Source organism: Polypterus senegalus, chromosome 4, assembly GCF_016835505.1.
Source record: "Polypterus senegalus isolate Bchr_013 chromosome 4, ASM1683550v1, whole genome shotgun sequence".
Lineage (NCBI taxonomy): Eukaryota > Metazoa > Chordata > Cladistia > Polypteriformes > Polypteridae > Polypterus > Polypterus senegalus.
Window position 1 is genome coordinate 233,930,027 of NC_053157.1, and position 21,667 is coordinate 233,951,693.

General features: G+C 43.9%; 1 protein-coding gene across 1 annotated transcript in view; it reads right to left on the bottom strand.

Moving 5' to 3' along the window:
- Nucleotides 1-21,667, bottom strand: part of LOC120528901 (zinc finger protein 420-like) — a 59,049-nt gene that overhangs the window by 4,404 nt on the left and 32,978 nt on the right. Inside the window, exon 3 of the mRNA XM_039752977.1 lies at nucleotides 7,902-8,367. Within this exon, the coding sequence (XP_039608911.1) occupies nucleotides 7,902-8,367 (466 nt within the window). The remainder of the gene's footprint in view (nucleotides 1-7,901; nucleotides 8,368-21,667) is intronic.

A 21,667-nucleotide genomic window follows, 5' to 3' on the forward strand; every position in this document is an offset into this window, starting at 1 on the left:
ACATCAGATACGTTCCGACTTTGATCACACTGCGCCCCCTCAACTTTTTGCTGGTACTGCAACTCGCGCACGCATCGCATTCATTTCTGAAGACCTGCTCAGAGGACGCTTCAAAGCGCATACACGTTCTGAGTGTGAAGTGTAAGAAGCCCTAACCAATGAGGGGCTGAGGGGGCAGCTGGCCGCTGGCCAACAGCAACTGATCTGGCAGGTCAATTTGGATTTTATCCGTCGCTCTGGGATGCAGTGTCCTTTGATCAAATCCTGCAGCCAGACGTTGTCCATTTGGACTTCACATGTTGTCCGCTTGCATTTTTCTACGCAGACTGCAGTTCTTATTTCATGTTCTTAGAAAATGTGCAGGTCAGGTAGGCTGGGGACTCCGAACTGGTCAAATGTGGGGTTGGTGGGCAAAGGGGCCTAACTAAGATGGACTGGACTGGCACCCCCTACAGGCCTGCTGTCTGATTCTGATACTTCACGAGTGACCCTGAACCGAATTAAACAGTGCTGAAGAATGTCATGGGACATTAAATACGTTTCATATCTCTAATTGCATGCTGAATCACTGAAGGATCCCCACAAATTCCGCAGGTGTGTATTACTGTATATAATAAACCATGTTGGGAAAAGACTGTGAGATGAGCAAAATTGGGACAGATTCACAAAATGTAGGAATCAACTTTCAGAGTAAACATTATAAACATATATCCTTAAAAGTTTATGATCTGCGTATATCCGAACTGAATCATGAGCATATAAACTGCTCAAAAAAAATTAAAGGAACACTCTCTACTGCTATGGACTGATATGGTGAGGCGTTAGGAACGAAAGGATGGAAATGAAAATTGATCAACCAGGAGAGAGAGGGGGCTAAATTCAATGACACCCCGAAAATCAAAGGGAAAAAATGAGGCGGCAGGCAGGCGAGTCCAACTGATGAAATGTCATTGCAGCAACTCCAAATCGTGCTCAGTAGTTTGCAAGCCCCCCACGTGCTTGTATGCCTGCCTGACAACGTCCTAATGAGACGACGGATGGTGTCCTGGAGGATATCCACACCAGATCTGGACATCACTGAGCTCCTGGACAGTCAGAGGTGTCGGATGGACCCAAACAATGTCCCGCTCAGAGGTATGCTATTGAATTGAGGTCTGGCGAGTGAGTTGGGGAACAGTCAATGGGATCAGTTCGTTCTTCCTCTCACCAACACATGAGGCCGGGCATTGTGGTGCACCAGGAGGAACCCAGGAGCCACTGCACCAGCGTAGGGTCTAACAAGGGGGTCCAAGGATTTCATCCCGATACCTAATGGCAGCCAAGGTGCCGTTGTCTAGCCTGTAGAGGTCTGTGCGTCGCTCCCCAGATAAACCATCACTGACCCACCACCAAAGCAGTCATGCTGAACGATGTTACAGGCAGCAGAATGTTCTCCACAGCTTCTCCAGACCCTTTCATGTCTGTCACATGTGATCAGGGTGAACCTGCTCTCATCTGTGAAAAGCACAGGGCGCCCACCAGTGGTGGACCGGCCAATTCTGGTATTCTACGGCAAATGCCAATCAAGTTTCACGGTGCTTACTAGAGGACGTCGGGCCTTCAGGCCACCCTCATGAAGTCTGTTTCCAATTGTCTGGTCAGAGACATTCACACCAGTGGCCTGCCTGCTGGAGGTCATTCTGTAGGCTCTGTCAGTGCTCATTCTGGTCCTCCTTGCTCAAAGGAGCAGATAGCGGTGTGTCCTGCTGATGGGTTAAGGACCTTCTATGAGGGGCCCTGCCCAGCTCTCCTAGAGGAACTGCCTGTCTGTCTCCTGGAATCTCCTCCATGCCCTTGAGACTGTGCTGGGAGACACAGCAGACCTTCTGGCAATGGGAGGCATGTATTGATGTGCCTGCCATCCTGGAGAAGTTGGACTACCTGTGCCACCAAACTCTGTAGGGTCCAGGTATGGCTTCATGCTACCAGTAGTGACACTGAGTGTAAATAAATGGAAAATGAGTGACAAAACAGATGAGGAGGGAGAAATGTCAGTGGCCTCCCTCCAGCTGTTAAACCATTCATTCCTGTTTTGGGGGTCGTCTCTTTGTTGCCCCTCTTGGTCATTTCATTAAACTGATGAACAAGCCCCTCTGCTACTTAACTGACCAGATCAACAGCCCACAAGTGTCACTGACTTGATGCTGTACTCTCATTCAAAAGTGGGCCTTTCATTTTTTTGAGCAGTATATATGAAAATAAGCAGTATATCCTAGTGCATGTTAATATAGTGAGGGTTAAGTCTCAAGAAGGCCTGCGTCTGTATATGTTTTTAGTTTTCTTAGCAAGCTGGAAGCCAGCAGTATTTTGTGAGTCAAGGTCAGGTATGTGTGGTGTTATGGGTCCACAGCTCGTTGAGTAAAGGCCATATTTAAATAAATAATCACCGAGACGGCTTCGTGAGGGGGGCGTTGTTGTAGCGAGCCGCGGGGCAGTCGGCGATGTGGGCGTTTCTCACGTAGTGCACAGGTGAGGAACTGCCCACATCCGTGATTGCTCCCGTGGCTAATGCTACAGCTGTGATGGCCCCTCGTCATTTTAAAAAGAAGCGCGAGTCGGTTTTAGAAAGGGGAGAAAAAGGAAAGGAGAGAGGACGGAGGTTATCGGGAGCAGGATAGGAAGCAGGTTGGTGAAAAGGGAGAGAGAGATAGAGAGCGAGCGAACGAGCGCTCACGGGCAGCGGCGAGGGCCTGGGGTGTTGGGCCTACACCCAGGCGTTTGAGTTGGATGTCGCTCCCGCTGAGCGATTATGTAGCGGGAGTGACCAAGGGAAGGCGACTGGCCGCAGAAAGGCAGCGGAAGTCGGGAGGCTTGGTGGTTGGAGTCCCTAATGTGTGCGTCCTGGCCATTGCGGTAATCAAGTCTCCGAGGCTGGGATGAGTGCCATACTGGAGCCAGGGATCGGAAGGTCTCCAGTCTCGAGTGTGTGTTGTAGGAGGGCAGCTGCATAGAGAGAGTGGCTCCTCTGTTGCGAAGCCTGGACAGGGAGATGCAGGGGAGTCACATGTTAAAAGAAGCACTGAGCTTGTTTGTTGTTTTTAAGACTGCTTCCTAAAGGAACATTTTAACCTCATTTTTAAAGGATTGTGTTTTTTTTTTTCTATTGTAAACCTCCACGTTTCTTGTATTGGATTATTTATTTAATGAAGAACTTTTTAATGGACTGCACTATTTATTGAACACTGTTTTGATGAACTGTTTTTGATTGTTTTTTTAATAAAAGCACAATGCACTTTTCCATCCCCTTGCTCGTATTATTTGCCTCCAATGACTAGCTCATCGGTACCGACGGTGTTGGGTTCGAGGGTTCCCAAAATCAGATGGGAGTGTGGAGCCAGAACCCACATCGTCACATTATGCAGATAGTCCAAAAGGCTGACCAATCCCACCCCAGGTGGCGAGTGTGAGCTGAAGATTAGAGATAAGGGTGGCAGAACCTGTCAGGTGGCCATGATGGATAAGACAGAGTGCTACACTCATTAAGCTGGGAGACACTGATGCAGGTTATCACAGGCAGGACCAAGGCAACAGGAAGTTGGGAGTCGGATAGGTAACAAGGATTAGGAATACATGAAAGGGAGCCGGGTTCCTAATTGCTCAATTCATCCGAACTGAGACCGTGTGTACATCACGCAACAAAGCCTGCACATCCTGAGGTCTCCGAGTGTCTTCCTTGAGCAGAGTGTTTCTGCCACATCAACACCTGCCAGCATGTCAGGATATGACCTCGTGAACATCGATCACCCGATCCAAATGAAACTTGGCGATCATTAAAAAAAACAAAGTGGCAGAAGCCCAAATCGCTCCAGTAGATTTAGCTGCACAGACAAATCTTTTTGTGTGTGTGAGTGAGAGTGTATGTACTGTACATTTGACCCATAATTGGAGCACAATGAATAGTGTACATGTTTTAAGACAATAGTTTCACTAAACTTAATACTGGTTTACTAATAAGATGATAGCTTTGCAGTGGGCATAGAAAAGAATCTCCTCTTTGAAATATTCCCATTTTTTTGTTTTACAGCCTTAAATGAAAACACACACAAACCAATATTTCTTCCCAGCTTTACTTACTCAATGCACCCTCTAACATCCAAGTGAAAGACATCACAGCTACAGTTCAGAAGAATTATAAAAAAAATCAAAACCAAGACCTACTGAGATGAATAAAGGATCACCCCCCCATGTCGATGTCATTTTGTTGACCCCCCTTTTGCTTTAATGACCGCCCTGAGTCTCTTGTGATTCTTCTCTATCAGCTTTGCACACCTTGATTGTGTAATATTTGCCCCCCACTCTTCGTTACAGTTGAACTGTTCAAGGTCGGTCACACTGGGTGGTGAGCGTTGGTGGTCTGCTATCTTCAGATCTCTCCACAGATTTTCAGTGTGATTTAGGTCTCGGCTCTGACTGGCCACACCAGCACATTCACTTTTCTTCTCCTTCAGCCACCGTGTGGTCCATTTTGCTGTGTGCTTTGGGTCGTTCTGCCCATCTTCAACTTTCTGCCAGAGGGTAGCAGGTTTTCCTCCAGAATTTGACGGTATTTTGCCCCATCCATTTTTCCTTCTACCCTAATGAGGCCCTGTGGCAGAGGAACCCCCAACAGGATGCTGCCCCCTCCATGTTTTACTGTAGATATGGTGTGTTGTGGACGGTGAGCTGCATTGGTGGACCGTTTGGTGTTGAGGCCAAATAGTTTGATTTTAGTCTCATCTGACCATCAGACCTTTTTTCCCACTTGGCATCAGAATCTTCAAGGTGCATTCTGGCAAAGCTCAAACGAGCCTTCATGTGGCCTTTCTTAAGAAGTGCGACCCTCCTGAACAAACCACCATGGTGGAGCACTTGTGAAATTGCTGTCACATGCACACCAATAATGACCACTCTGTGCCATCAAATCCTGTAACTTCTTCAAAGTGTCCATTGGCCTCTCGGTAGCCTCTCTTACCAGTTTCCTCCTTGCTCTTCTATCCAGTTTGGAAGGTCCTAGTAGTACCAAACACTTCTTTATGATGGACTTTACTGGGCTCCTTGCGATTGATAGATCCTTTGAGATTTGTTTGGTCTCCATCTCCTGCCTGCCTTATGTCCGTCCACAACTCTGTCCTTGAGATCTTTTCTAAGTGGCTGGCCACCCGTAGTCAGGTGTTTGCGGTCAGTTTCTCTACCAAGGAAGGGAATAATGGATGGACCAGGAACAGCTTCACTGATCACACTCATTACAACTGAGCACAGGTGGGAGAGAGACAGTAACCAGGGTCTGCAATGGGAATGGTGGGCACTGACACCAGATTGAGTTTAGGAGGGGGGGGGTCCTTTATTCAGCTCAGGATTTCTTGTTTTTGATTTTTTACCATTCTTCTGAACTGTAGCTGTTAAATCTTTCACTTAGATGTTAGAGACTGCATTGAGTAAGTAAAGCTGGAAAAAAAAAATATTACTTTGTGTGTTTTCATTTAAGGCTGTAAAGCAAAAAAATGGGAATATTTCAAAGGGGGGATTCTTTTCTATACCCACTGTATATGGCATATGGCATATGGCATAAGGCATGCTGGACTCTTAGTTTTTTGGGGTTTACATAGACTTTTACAGTTTATTATTTTTGTAAGTCAGCTATCTGTCGTCGGTCACTATACACTCAAGCAGTTGGTCTCTACAGTGGGGGTTTGGATATTTGATCCCCTGCTGAATTTGTAAGTTTGCTCCCTTACAAAGAAATGAACAGTCTCTCATTTTATGGTAGTTTCATGTTAATGGAGAGAGACAGAAGATCAACCAAAAATCCAGAAAAAAAAAAATTACATAAAAGTTATCAATTGATTTGCAGGTCATTAAGAGAAAGAAGGATTGGATTCCCAAGCAAAACATAACTTAGTACTTGGTGGAGAAACCCTTGCTGGCAAGCACAGAGGTAGCTGGTCATCAGGTTTGCACCCATCTCAGGGGCACCCATCTTTACAGAAACTCTCTAAATCAGTGTTTCCCAAACTCTGCCCTTGGGACCCCCTGTGGCTGCAGGTTTTTGTTCCAACCAGATCCCTAATCAGTGACAACACCTGAAAATGCTGCGCTCATTTAATAAGCTGGTATTTTTTCTCTCTCTCTCTATTATTCGACATTCAGAAAAAAAAGCATAGCAGCATGAATTGTACATTTTTAAGACATTTACAAATATTTCTGCTTTTTCTATAAATTTAAATGCTTAACTCTCTTTTGTTGATTTCATTATATTTCGCCTTTTCTCTGTGCAGTCTTCCCCCTTCGTTGTATCTTATGTATGACAATTAAAAATGAGCAGAACACACACACGCAGGCACAGAATAATCAAAGGTCCACTAATTAGTAAATAATGGATTCATTAAACAATTAGAACACCTTGAAAAGTAGAATGAAAATCAAGATGAAAATACTGTTAAAAAGAAAAATATACATTATTCCTATATAACTGCTTGGTACATTGATATTTTTTTTTTAGCAAACAATACAGAAAACAGTTTTCTAATTCCTTTATTGTCCCCAAAACACAGAACTTGGGGAATAACAGTTCATTTAATTAGCCCAGGAGTTCAATTAAAAACAATAGCTGGTCGGAACAAAAACCTGCAGCCACAGTGGACCCCCAGGACCGAGTTTGGGAAACACTGCTCTAAATTCTTTGGGTTTCTTGGCTGCCACTTGGCAACTCGAAGCTTCTGCTCCCTCCACAGAGGTCTGAAGACTGGTGAGGCCACTCCATGACCGTCATGTGCTTTCTCTTTAGCTGCTCCCTTGTTGGTATGATTTGGGTCACTGTCACGTTGTGAGACCCATCCACGACTCATCTTCAGTATTCTGGCTGAGGGAAGGAGGTTCTCATTCAAGATTTTACGGTATTTGGCCCAATCCATTGGCCCCTCAATGCGGTGAAGTCGTCCTGTACCCTTAGAAGAAAAACAGCTCCAGGGTATGATGTGTCCACCTCCGTGCTGGACTGTGGGGATGGAGTTCTTTAGATCTTAACTCAGCATTTCTCTTCCTCCAAAACACATCGGGTCGAGTTGATGCCAAAAAACTGGATTGTGGTTTCATCTGACCACAGCACTTTCTCCCAAGCCTTCTCTGAATCATTGACAGGTTCACTCGCAAACTTGAGACGGGCCAATACATGTGCCTCCTTGAGCAGGAGGACACTGCGAGCGCTGTAGGATGTCAATCCATGATGGCGTAGTAGTGTGTTACCAATGCTGTTCTTGGTGACTGTCTTCAGATCATTAACAAGCGCCTCATGAGGTGAGATCTTGCATGGAGCGTGGGTGATTGATGGCCATTTTGCATTTCTTCCATTTCCAAATAATCGTACCAACTGTAGTCACCTTCTCACCAAGCTTCTTGCTGGTGGTCTTGTAGTCCATTCCAGCCTTGTCCTTTGACAGCTCTTTGGTGCGGCCCATAGTGGTGGTGGAGACGTTGGAATGAAAGAAACTGATTCTGTGGACAGCTGTGCTTTATACACATAACAAGTTAAGTATCTGGAATCGACTGATTGATTGTAATCTGTGTGCCAATCTGTGGGAGCCAGAATCCTGGCTGGGTTGTAGGGAATCCAATCCTTCTTTCACTGAATGACATGCAAATCAATTGATAACTTTTATGTAATGTGTTTCGGTCGATCTTCTGTCTCTCTCCATTAAAATGAAACATACCATCAAAATTAGTGCATTTCTTTGTAATTGAGCAAACAAATACTTGTTCTAACCCCCAAGGCTGTATTTCTGTATCTCTCTCTCATTTGCACCCACTAGAATGGCCAAGCCAAACTCTGGTAGAACCTGTAAATGCTATCGGTTGCAGATCCTTTGACATTTTATCACATTACTTACTTATTCCAGCTCTCCTAGATGACTGCTGCTCTTCTCCTTCTCTCCCATGTTTTTCATCGACGTGCTCTTCAAACTCGCAGAACTCGGATTTCAGGTCTGGTTGGGTAGCCGGCTGCTCTGTATTAGTGGCCCAATGCTGTAAAGTTGAACGAGACTCTTCAGAAACCTCTTGTTTGAACAGATTTCTAGTTTCAGGGTTTTGCAGTTCATGACTAACCAAGAAATCGTCCACATCCTCCACCTTAACTTCAACAATCTCATCCACGCACTCTCCTTCTTCTTCTTCTTTAACAGCTGAAATTCTTTCTTCGCATTCCTCCGACTTCACACACAAATTTTCTGGGGCTTGGCTCAACTCCTCTTGTTTAATACGTGTCAGTCTTTCATCCACGCGGTCGTCCTTGATGGAGGCCATACTCTGTGTAAAACTCTTCTCCTTCCCAAGCGTTTTCCTCTTTTCTTCTAAGATTTACTTCCCATATGGATAGTCCGGGACTGGATGGCGTAAGAAGACCACACAAACAGAGAAGTGGGCAACCTGTCAAAATAAAATGTGAAAATAAAATTTTACCACATAGTGCTGCGAAAAATATCAAGCACATTTCAGGCCAAGCTCTCTATTTTTAATTTAAAACAGAAAACTTCTAGCCGAGTTGTATGTAAGATTTGAAATGCTGCAAACCCTCCATGTTAGCGTAAGAAAGTCTCAACCGATTTGGAGTGGAAAACTACTTAACATGGAGACAAAGTCCAACAGACCGAAACCAAGCCAAGAACAGGGGAAGATGGGAAACTTTCAAAATTCATGCTTTTTCATTTGGAATCATTTCATACTGGCAGCACAGGTCTACTCGGGTCTAGTCAAAAATGAGTGGAGACAGAACCACAGTCTGGATTCGGCATAAACTAAGACCACCATTATAAAGAGACTCGGTTGGTGATTTACCGATATTGAATTTCAATGAGACCAACAGAGATATTAAAGAAAAATGCATTCAGCACAAGCACATACTGAGCCGCTTTGGACAGCCATTATCCAAATTAGTAAAACCACCTACAGCCTCACTGGACCCACCTGAACGGCAGATGATTCCCCCTCTTTATCACGAAGGGGGCAACACTTCTACCTGCCTACTACTCCAGGCTCAAAAGTTCTCCTCCTCTCATTCCTCTTCTTTACTCGCTCTCACTTCTGTCTGTCCATCTTCCTGGCACGGAGACATCTTTATTGCACCCCTCTCCCCCCAGGTGTCACTTTCAGCCAGGTTGCAAAATGACAAGGCAGCCCTGTTTTTGGTTGTGGATTGGAATCTCACCCCCCTAACCACAAAACCCCCTGGAGTGTTACCTTAAAATTAGGACTGCCAACCATCCTCATTTTCCCCAGACATGTCCTCATTTTTTTTTTTTAAAAAAAAGGAGGAACTTTTTTAAAAGTTTTGAAAATGTCCGAAATCTTGGCTCCTAAAATTTGAAAATCTCATTGGTAAAAAATGTGAAAGCCGTGCACCAATCAGCATTTGTGGAAGTAGGACGCACACTTCAAACAACCCGACCCCCCGCCCCCCGAATCTTCACTTCCCTTCTGGTAGTAAACAACGCAGATATTGACGAGATTAGCCAAGGTGTGTCCAACTTGCCTTTTTCTCTTCATCTTTATCTTCTTGGCAAGTAGACAGTTCATTTTAAATGTTGTTCCTTTCCTTAATTATTTGTAATCCTAATTCATCGTAACTAAGTGAATTTATTCAAAATTGAAATGACAACTTCACGTTTTCAGTGGGAGATCTTATTTTTTGATTGTTCTTTCAGCCGCTCGGTTAAACAAGAAATGTCAGACATCAGGGTACTGTCCATCATAGTTAAGTGCGAGTAAATACTGCTTTGAAAATATTGTTACCACCCGTTGTTCCAAAATGGATTTATAATTGAAAATGAACGCATCAGCTATTAAAAGTTTCAGTTAATAAAAAAAAAAAAAACACATTGATTGTCATATAAATGCAATACCTTTTTAGTTATCAGTTGATGAACTAATAAGTCACTTCTTCAAGAAATTACATTTTTTCATTTACATAAACTCATTATGCCGAAAAGAAAGTGCAAGTTCACAGACGACTTGAACAGCAAATCTCCTTCCTGATTTTGAAAGGGCAGAAGAGATTCAGTTAAAAAAGGATAAAGATGGAAACGTACTCAAAAGTGAGGAGAGTGTATTGAGCAGATGGAAAGAGTACTTTGAGAGGCTGATGAATGAAGAGAACGAGAGAGAGAGGAGGTTGGATGATGTGGAGATAGTGAATCAGGAAGTGCAATGGATTAGCAAGGAGGAAGTAAGGACAGCGATGAAGAGGATGAAAAATGGAAAAGCTGTTGGTCAGGATGGCATACCTGTGGAAGCATGGAGGTGCTTAGGAGAGATGGCAGTGGAGTTTCTAACCAGATTGTTTAATGGAATCTTGGAAAGTGAGAGGATGATGAGGAGGGGAGAAGAAGTGTACTGGTGCTGATATTTAAGAACAAGGGGGATAAGCAGGACTGCAGAAACTACAGGGGGATAAAATTGATGAGCCACAGCATGAAGTTATGGGAAAGAGTAGTGGAAGCTCAGTTAAGAAGTGAGGTGATGATTAGTGAGCAGCAGGATGGTTTCATGCCAAGAAAGAGCACCACAGATGTGATGTTAGCACTGAGGGTGTTGATGGAGAAGTTTAGAGAAGGCCAGAAGGAGTTGCATTGCGTCTTTGTGGACCTGGAGAAAGCATATGACAGGGTGACAAGAGAGGAGATGTGGTATTGTATGAGGAAGTTGGGAGTGGCAGAGAAGTATGTAAGAGTTGTACAGGATATGTACGAGGGAAGTGTGACTGTGGTGAGGTCTGTGGTGGGAGTGACGGAGGTGAGATTACATCAGGGATCGGCTCTGAGCCCTTTCTTATTTGCAGTGGCGATGGACAGGTTGATAGACGAGATTAGACAGGAGTCCCCGTGGACTATGAGGTTTGCTGATGACGTTGTGATCTGTAGTGAGAGTAGGGAGCAGGTTCAGGAGACCCTGAAGAGGTGGAGATCTTCTCTAGAGAGGAGAGGAATGAAAGTCATTAGGACCACCAAGACAGAATACATGTGTGTAAATGAGATGGAGGTCAGTGGAATGGTGAGGATGAAGAGAATAGAGTTGGCGAAGGTGGATGAGTTTAAATACTTGGGATCAACAGTACAGAGTAATGGGGATTGTGGAAGTGAGGTGAAAAAGAGAGTGCAGGCAGGGTGGAGTGGGTGGAGAAGAGTGTCAGGAGTGATCTGTGACAGACGAGTATCAGCAAGAGTGAAAGGGAAGGTCTACAGGATGGTAGTGAGACAAGCTATGTTATATGGGCTGGAGACGGTGGCACTGACCAGAAAGCAGGAGACAAAGCTGGGGGTGGCAGAGTTGAAGATGTTAAGATTTGCATTGGGTGTGACAAGGATGGATAGGATTAGAAATGAGGACATTAGAGGGGAAACAAAGTCAGAGAGGTGAGATTGCGGCGATTTGGACATGTGCAGAGGAGAGATGCTGGGTATACTGGGAGAAGGATGCTAAGGATAGAGCTGACAGGTAAGAGAAGAGGAAGGCCTAAGAGAAGGTTTATGGATGTGCTGAGAGAGGACATGCAGGTGATGTGGGTGACAGAACAAGATGATGAGGACAGGAAGAGATGGAAGATGATCTGCTGTGGCAACCCTAATGGAAGCATCTGAAAGAAGAAGAAGAGATTCAGTTAAGGGGCAGATGATCCCAAGATTCAATTTTAGTAGCAGGCTGTGTATAGATTTCTATTCATATTCATCCAAGAACCCAGATGTACTGAGAAAAAGAGCTTCAGTGGAAAAATATACAATAATGTGGAGAAAAACAAATCATGTTACCCTTTTCACTTTTGTTTATTTGCATGTTACTAGAAGTGAATTTACCATGTGCGTCATTTTTACAGGTTTACCACAGTTAAGCTATCCAAATAAGAATGGAAGGAATAAAGTGTGCTAATTATGAAGCCTGATGTTATCCGAATATTCAATTGGTTATTAGTTTGCCAGTGACTGTGATTGTGGCCATCATATCAGAATTATAGTGTGGAAGGGACAGCCTGCAGTTTATACCGGCCGGGACGCCCCAGAACTGGAAGGATGGGGGAAAGGCAGCTTATCAAAGACACTGCCTCCCCTAAGATGATAGATAGCAGCTTCCCTGGACTGGAGCGGTGCCCCGGATGCCCGCAGGGCACTATGGGACTTGGAGCTCGGCAGCATATCCCTGCTGGGTACCGCTTTTGGACACTATTTCAAGAAGAAAGAAAATTAAAAGACCTTCTTGGTGAGTTTACCCTGTGTTCAGTGTGTCTGTCTGTTGGGTTGAAAGAGGCAACAGTGACCTCTAGCGTCTTACAAGTGATAAACTGATACTATACTATATTGTCAAAAGTATTGGGGAACCCCACCTCCAGATCATTGAATTCAGGTGTTCCAATCCCTTCCATGGTCACAGGTGTTAAACATCGAGCCCATCGGCATGCAGACGTCCTCTACAAACATTTGGGACAGAATGGGTTGCTCTCAGGAGATCAGTGAGCTCAAGCCTGGTACCGTGATAGGATGCCACCTGTGCAATAAGTCCATTCGTGAAATGTCCACACTACTATATATTCCACCGTCAACTGTGTATTATAACAAAGTGGAAGTAATTCTGAACAACAGCAACTCAGCCACAAAGTGGTAGGCCACGTCAGATCACAGAGCGGGGACAGCACATGCCGAGGTGTTCAGAAGTCACCAACTTTCTGCAGAGTCGATAGCTACAGACCTCCAAAAGCTCAAGAACAGCGCAGCGTAGAGAGAGATCGAGCTTCAAGGAATGAATGGGGGTCTCCATGGCTGAGCAGCTGCAGCCAAGCGTGACATCACCAAGTGCAATGGTGTAAAGCCCACCGTCTGCCACTGGACTCGAGAGCAGTGCAGACGTGGAGTGACGAATCACGCAATGTGATGGACGAGTCTGGCCAGGAGAACGGGACTCGCCTGACTGCACTGTGCCAAGTGGAAAGTTTAGGGGATCATGGTGTGGGGTTGGGCTCGGCCCCTTAGTTCCAGTGAAAGGAACTCTTAATGCTTCAGCATACAAAGCCATTTTGGACAACTTTGTGGTGAACAGTTTGGGGATGGCAACATGACTGGGCAGGCTCCAGTGCACAAGGCAAGGTCTATAAAGACATGGAGGAGCAGGTTTGGTGTGGCTGCGCAGAGCCCTGACCTCAACCCGACAGAACACCTTTGGGATGAACTACAGACTGTGGAGACAGCGGGCGAGCCAGGCCTTCTCATCCAACATCAGTGCCTGACCTCACAAATGCTGTCCTGGGGGGTATTTTCCGTATGTTGCTTAAATCATCCGAGATCAGATGCCTCATCTTGGATGAGTTAATGTCGGTGAAGTTCATCCGGGATAAGTCGCTTTTTCAAACGCAGCGGTGTAGTAGATTAGTCTCGCTGGATCTAATCATCCGAGATGACTGCGTGCGCCCGCGCTGAGTGAAAAGCCCACATATATTGAGTCTAGAAAACATGATCAGCAAGTCTTTGATAGGCTGCAACAAAATAACGAAAGAACAGGCGAATGTTTTTCACACAAACCTTTTATTTGAAGAATTTCAAGATTTAATATGCACAAGGGGTAACACTGCAAAAGCAACCCAAACTAGAAAAGACAGCTGGCAAAAAGTGGCCGACAAGTTAAACGCTAAGTAGTGTGCATTGTATGTACTGAATGCAGCGTTTCATTTCCTATGTGTCAGATTAATTATTATTTAATACGTCATAATTCCAGATCAAACGTGACCTGGGAACAGGTTAAAGTGAAGTACAAGAAATATACTTCAAACTGTTAAACATTGGTATATAACTATTTAAAGAGTTGTTGACATAAAGAATCATATATAAAAAAATAATTTTAAAGCTAATAAGAAAGCAGACAAGCAAAAAACAGGTGGAGGTCCAGGCGGTCCAGACCTAACCCCTGCAGAAGAGTTGGCTCTCCAGAAAAATGCCCATCGCCCCGTTTCTGAGGGCATTCCAGTGGGAAGCTCCCCCTCTGAAGCAGTGGCAGGATGCAGTGGTCACTTCATTTCAGGTAAAGGATGGTCACTGCATATATTTGTCCTCATTGTGTGCCATGGGTATGTTCCATATAGCCCTCTTTATTTGTTAGGTCAGTTGCAGGGAATGTCGTATCCTTAGAACCCGTGTCTGACCAACGAGATATTGATGAAGGTCAAATATTTGATGAAGACACTGTGTCTGATTATTCATCAGGAGAAGAGGTACATTTTCCAAATAATGTTTGATCAAACTCCACTCTGATCAGTCCCATGTGCCCCAATCACATTTGGAAATCCTGGGTAAGGAGAATGTTAGGTTGATCGTGAGATTCTTCATGGATCTGTGGGTGTTGTTGCCTGTGTACCTGCAATGGCATGAAACGCCTCTTTTATTGTCTGCACACGCAGGTGTCCAGGAAACACTAAGAAACCCTGAAGGAAATATTTCAGAGCCGAACAGACTTTACGAATTGCCTGGCAAACTGCACTTTTAGTTAGATTTTCCGCATCGCCTACAGTATATAAAAAAGTGCCGCTTGCAAAAAACCTCAAAGCAATGCATACTGTGTGTGTGGTTGTGAGAGCCCGACTTCGCCGAGTTTGACTTCGAATATAAGGTGCTAATAAATCTTTGAGGTACAATATTTAGTCCTGTATTATCGTGGTATTCCCCTCCACTTGCCCTTTTACCTGTTTCCTCAAGGGTAAGGGTTCTCGTCAAGTTCGTTATCGGGTTGGTCTACTGTTGCACTTTAAGATGAACACACACACACACACACACAGACCCTAACCACAACAGTGCTCCATGAATGACACACACACGCTGATTAACCCTTAGCACTTTAAACCACACAAGTGCTATAGGAATAACAGCCTGTCATTCAGCACTTCAAGAGACTTACTTATTTTCGGCACGAACAACAATACGATGTTTTAGTGATATCTCAGACCTAAATATTGCTTTTGGTCTACAAGAATACATTTAAACATACAAAGACTCAGCACTCTTGACTATAGGCCATTCATCAGCCAAGAATACCTTCTTTCTCGTATTTGTTACTTCTGTTGAGTATAGCGCTCTTCACTCTCAGCCATATAAACCTCGCAGCACAGAAATAATGGCAAAAATCCGGCTGTCACCAGGTGCTCAAAGAAATCTAACTTATTACTTCAATCACTCTAGACATTAAGACAAAGCATTGAAAGTTAAAAGCAGCATGATATTTATTACAAGAATAATAATAATACCACAAGAACAAAGAATACTAGAAAATAGGTAGTGATAGGAAAGTCTGAATATATATAGTCTTTAGAAAAAGCTTACGAAAAAGTTACAGATGACAAGGATAAATGTCCCAGGGAGGCGTTTGATTTAGCAGTCGATGTTCATGATGCCTTTCTGACGACCAGGGCCGTCTTCGTCCGTTCCTCTTCTTCTTTGCTTCTCTCTTCTTGCTTTCCAAACCAAGGCATATTTATTATGAAATGTCAAGCCCTGGTTTCACAACACATGCACCCGATTGGCTGGCTGTCCAAATGATTGATGAATTAATTCACTGTCCGTTTTCCCACACAACAAAACCTTTCAATGTACTCTGAGGTATCAGTAGTTCTTCCTGTCCCAGGCTATAAAGCAAATTGTTGTTCCAGATCTCCATCCATAAAGTAATCAATAGCCTGAGGTATCAGCTCAGCATCCTTTCCCAGGCTATAAACCAAATTAGCACGAAGCTATGAACAAGTGTTATAAAAGTAAGGTGTAAGGGAAAAAAAAAACTGCTTTAATTTGTCTTAGTTCATCTGTTGTCTTGAACAAAATATAATGGAAACCAAAATGTACAGATTTTATACACCATAACAAGTCCCAAAGGCTAAAGCGGTATATTTTGAAAAGAATTTCTTCCGGGAGCAATAAAGGATCTTGCCGATCGCGCAAAACCCTCTCGAAATTCTCTTCTTATAATTTGTGCACGGTTATCAATTGGTCGCTTATTCATGAACAGCAAAGCCATGACCGAATGAATTCCATGCATAGAAACTGATGAAGTGTGTGAGCTAATCCTTGATTACATAGAACATGCCTGCTCCGAGCAGGTTTGAGGATTTGGATGTGCCGCTATGACAACACATCCAGCAAGAGTTTCGAAAAACTGACAGATCCAGGATCAGGCCAAATCGTCAACAATTACATCCGGCTGAACGAGTAATCCACGTACGAAAAATACCCCCCTGGTCCCAATTTCCCATCAACACACACCTTCACCTTGTGGAAAGCCTTCCCAGAAGAGCTGAAGCTGTTAGAGCTGCAAAGGGTGGGCCAACTTCATATTAAAGCTTATGTGTTAAGAAGGGGATGTCATTAAAGTTCACGTGGGTGTAAAGGCCGGCGTCCCGATACTTTTGGCAATAGAGTGTATCATTTAAAAAAAACCTTAAGACAGTGTAAAGACTGTGATGGAAGGATTGGGGAAGGCAGCTACTTTCAGACACTGCCTCCCCCAAAACACTATAGATGGCAGCTCCCCTGGATTCCTTCAGGGTATCCTGGGACTTGGAGCTCGGTTTCTCAGCCCTGTTAGGTGCCGCCGGGGGGGAGCTCTCGAAGGACCTGGGAACTCATCCTTTCCCTATCGCCCGGCAGTACTAGGTAGTCACGAGGACGGAAGCCCCGAATTTCTTTATTAGACCCGGAAGTGCTAGCCAGTCACGTGGTCGGAAGGACAGGAGCACTTCTGGGTCAAGGACTATATAATGGCGCTTTTCCACTGCATAGTACGGCACAGCACGGTTCAGTACAGCTCACCTTGGTTCGGCTCAGTTTGCGTTTCGACTGCAGTTTAGTACCGCTTTAGAGTGGGCGGGATTATTCACGTGTCGTTATAGCTGCGCCGACCTCCTGAAAAACTTTTTCATTCCGCGTCGCCCCATCCAGCTCTCGCTGGATCCGCTCCTCGCTACCAACGAGGAACGCCTGTACTTCCTCAATAGACCACGAAACAGCCATTTTTGGTTAAAACAAAATGGTGCGTCCGAACCTTCGCTGGCTGTGCTAAAAATCTAGCGGGTCTGTTGTGTCTCGTGTCGCAAGTTCAGTGACGCAGTAATGACTATTTTCTCCGGCCAATCAGTGACCAGCAGTTTACACGTCACGTTTTGGTAACGGTTCGGCGCGCTTGGAACCTCGGCTGAGGTGGTACTAAAAAAAGGACCAGGTACCGTTCCCAGTGGAAAACCCCCCAAAAGTGAGCTGAACTGAACCGTGTCGTGCCGTACTATGCAGTGGAAAAGCGCCATAAAGGCTAGATGGGAACCCAGCAAGCGAGCTGGAGTTGGGAGGAGTGTGTCAGAGTTCGCTGGGAGGTGTGGAGGAGAGAATTGTGTGTGTTGTGTATATTATTGAGTTGATTGGCCTGTTTAGTGCTGGCGGTGGTGCTTGAAGAGCACTACTTAAAAAGAAGATATTAAAACAACTTCTTATTGCTTTTTAAGTGCGCCCAGCGTATCTGTCTGTTGGGATTAAAGGGGTGATAGCGACCCCTAGTGTCTTACAAGGCCTATTATGGCAGTCCTGAAAAGGCCTCAGTTTTCAACCCAAATGTCCTCATTCCCAGAGAAAGAAAGTTGGCAGCCCTAACTTAACGTCCCCTAAAGGTTTCTCCTATGCGCCATTTTAGTTTCATCATATCCTCAGAAGGGCCATTTCTAATTCTGGGCTGCTCACCAGACGTTCTGAGGATTTTCTTTTGCTCCTCCAATTTTTCTCTTACATATGGATATCATGGCCGGCCCGTACAACTGGTGGTACTGAGCAGAGTGGAGGCAGAACCCCCAACCTGACCTGACCACAATCACACTTGTCACTCTAAAATGGCCGGTGATAGCCGAGTGTGTCTTGACCTGCGTTCTTTCCAGATTGCATTCCTGTCCCTTCCCAAGTCCACTGAACTGAATTGAGATGGCCATCATAAGAGAGAAGGCTAGCAGTTCAGTAACTGACTGATTTGGGTACACGGGACCGTCGCTGACCTTGCTGTGTGAATGAATGCCCAACATGTGAACCGACCTCCTCGGCGTCCTTTCAGTCTTGTTTAAGGAGGAGTCCTCAACACATCTTGTTTTCTTGTGGAATCTCTCTAAAGTCATTCGGATGTTTGTGTAATTTGACGACGTCGTTTGAAGTTCAGACAAACGTCTCTCTCTTTATGATACTGTGGGGCGAACAAGGTTTGTGTGAATTAGAAAAAAATAAATAAATATCCACAAATTGAAATATTGGGATTATTATGGGGAAAACACCATGGAGAGGGGAAATGGGGAACAATGCCAATTACTAGTGTATGGAGGGGGAATTAGTTATTAGTTAATATTTCATGGCTCCTGCATCCTGGGCTTCAATAGCACTGCCGGATACTCTCTGTACAGAGTCTGCACATTCCCGGGGTCTCCGTTTAATACCTCGGTCTCTCTCTCTTCCCCCAACTGAATTAATTCAGATTGATTGTGTTTACAGTCCATGAAGAACTGGAACCCTTCGATCCGGGGTTGGTACCCGCCTTGTATCTGATGTTGCCAGGAAGGCCTATGGTCCCCCCCGACTTTCCTCATGCAGGGCTAAATTAAGCCAATCAAGTGCCCCTGGGCTCAGACATCTCTGTGCCCCCTTCCTCTGCCCCTATCTGATAATACAGTACAAATGTGAGGAGAAATTACACAAACAGAATACCCGCAATATCAGAAATGAACCAAACACTAAAACCGTCAAGTCTTATACAGAACCTTCTCCATTTTGTAAGCTCCACAAGGCCTCATGATCTGAAGACACTCAAAGAAAAGGACAGCATGACGCCACTTTATAACCAACTCATCTCAATCTGGCCACTCGGACCAGACCTTCTCAAATGGTTTATTCTTATCACCTAAAACAAAGCCATGCTTTACAAATACAACTAGCCGAGCAGACCAACTCACTTATTCTATCAGTTGATCTCTCACTGCCACCATTCCACCTGAGCTTCACAACAAGTCACAGACAGATAAATAGGAAAGGCACTATATAACCGACAGACAGACAGTGAAAAGCACTCACAGACAGACAGATAGAATGAACTAAGGCACTGTATAACAGATAGATGTGAAAGGCACTATAAAACAGACAGACAGAATTAACTGCAAGGCACTGATAGACAGATACATGTGAAAGTCACTATATAACAGACAGATGTGAAAGGCACTATATATCTCTCTGTGTTAGTTATATAGTGCCTTTCACGTATATCTCTGTGTTAGTTAAATAGCGCCTTTCACATCTGTTTGTTATATAGTGCCTTTCATGTATATCTGTTATATAGTGCCTTTCACATCTCTCTCTTAGTTATAGTGCCTTTCACATGCATCTTTCTATCTTAGTTATATAGTGCCTTTCACGCATATCTGTTATATAATGCCTTTCACTTATATCTCTCTGTGTTATATAACAAACACATTTGAAAGGCGCTATATAACTAACACAGAGAGATATGTGAAAGGCACTATATAACACAGAGATACGTGAATGGCATTATATGACTAATAAATAGAAAGATATACATGAAAGGCGCTATATAACACAGAGATATACGTGAAAGGCACTATATAACAGACAGATGTCAAAGGCGCTATATAACTAACACAGAGAGATATGTGAAAGGTACTATATAACACAGAGATACGTGAATGGCATTATATGACTAATAAATAGAAAGATATACATGAAAGGTGCTATATAACACAGAGATATACGTGAAAGGCACTATATAACAGACAGATGTGAATGGCATTATATAACTAATAGAAAGATATACATGAAAGGCTCTATATAACACAGAGATATGTGAATGGCATTATATAACTAATAAATAGAAAGATATACATGAAAGGTGCTATATAACACAGAGAGATATACGTGAAAGGCACTATATAACAGACAGATGTCTCGCAGCCCAATGCTTGCTGGAATGGAGACATCCCTGAATTGATGGATTTAATCATTGAACATCCTTTTCTGAGATATTGCGGTAAGGTGTTATTGGAATTTAATGGCTGTTCCCACAGACATATATAGATAGACACCGCATGACCAGCAGCATCGTACGTCTGTGTCGCCGCAAAAAAATGCGAGTGGCACTGCTGTGGAGTGAAGTAATGGATAAAGATGCCTCACACATGTTCTGCTTGGGATTGTGCAAACCGCTGTACACTCTAAATCAGATCCCGGGGATTACATTTCATAGGTAAGGTTGAACAATTGTTTTGGTTATATTTGGCCATTAGAAAATCCCGTTTTATAATCTTAACTTTAGCTACGCCAGGCTAAGCTAGCAAAGCTATGCATTCATGTGCTGCGTTACCACGGTAATTGCATTGTCTTTATAATATCCTCAGACACACAGCTGTGATTGATCGATTTTGTGGGGACAGACAGACAAGCATGTAAATCTATCACTTTGTACAATTTATGAAGCCAAACTGTTATTAGCAGTGCAGATTTTTTTTTCTTTCTCAAGAAATTCAACTGAAAAAGAGTAAAGATCTGTAAAAGTGGTGCATGTGAGTTTTAGGGGGCTGGAATAACAACGACCCTTCAGCTGGTCAGCTCCAGGACATTTTCCGTCATCTCATGGTCTGGTGCCTCTAAAAAGCACATCTGAAAATGTGGCAGCACAGGATCAGACAGTCTCCCTGTCTGCTGTTGAGATGTCCTCTACACCAGCAGCAGCACAAGAGTGTCCATCCCCTATTGCACATGTCCCTGCAATTGTGTGACCGTAGCTACTTACCAACCTGCTTTGATGGCCTCGTGGAAAATACCCTTGTTTACATCTCAGGGTTTGTCGTTCGACAGATTTTGCGAAAGCTGTCCTGTGATGTGTGCCGCACTAGTTTGGTAACAGATGCTGTACCGGCATCATATGATCAAAGCTACCACCTGCTCACATTAAAAAAACAAAGGAGGTCTGATGATTCCTTTTGAGGGTCCAGTCAAGGTGGTCAAAGTAGCTGAGCGTGTTATCCGACAGTCGACATTAGGGCAAGCTGTCAGTGTATCTTTGACCAGTCAGTTTGTTCAGGCTGAGATTGGTTCAGATGATGCGTTTTTTTCTCAAGGAGCACATCGAGGAAACACAGTTTGAAATTGACAACCATCATTTCATGCTCATGTCTTTAGTTGTGTCTGTCTTCTACAAACTAAGGCTGCACCATATTACCAGACTGAATCCTCTCAAATTACAGAGTGGCAACACACAGAAAAAGCTATGCAAGACAGTTCTGTTTCAAGGATTTTAGATCCTATCCTGTAGATATTTAAGTAACCACATTGTGTGTGCATGTGAGAGAGAGAGAGAGAGAAATGTTTTCAGAAATTAAGCCAATTTGTATACAATAAAAGCTTATTTTTGTCATTGAGTGGATCATTTCACTGTTAAAAGAGCAGACTCTTACTATTTTGACTTTCAGACATTGGTCAAGTTTTCATCTCAATAATACATTTTATTTAATAGGCGCCTTTAAGTTTTTGTCTCGATAATTTGCACTATTAGTGTATAAATGGATATAAATAATTGCATTTAAACGATTCACCAAAATCTGTTGTAT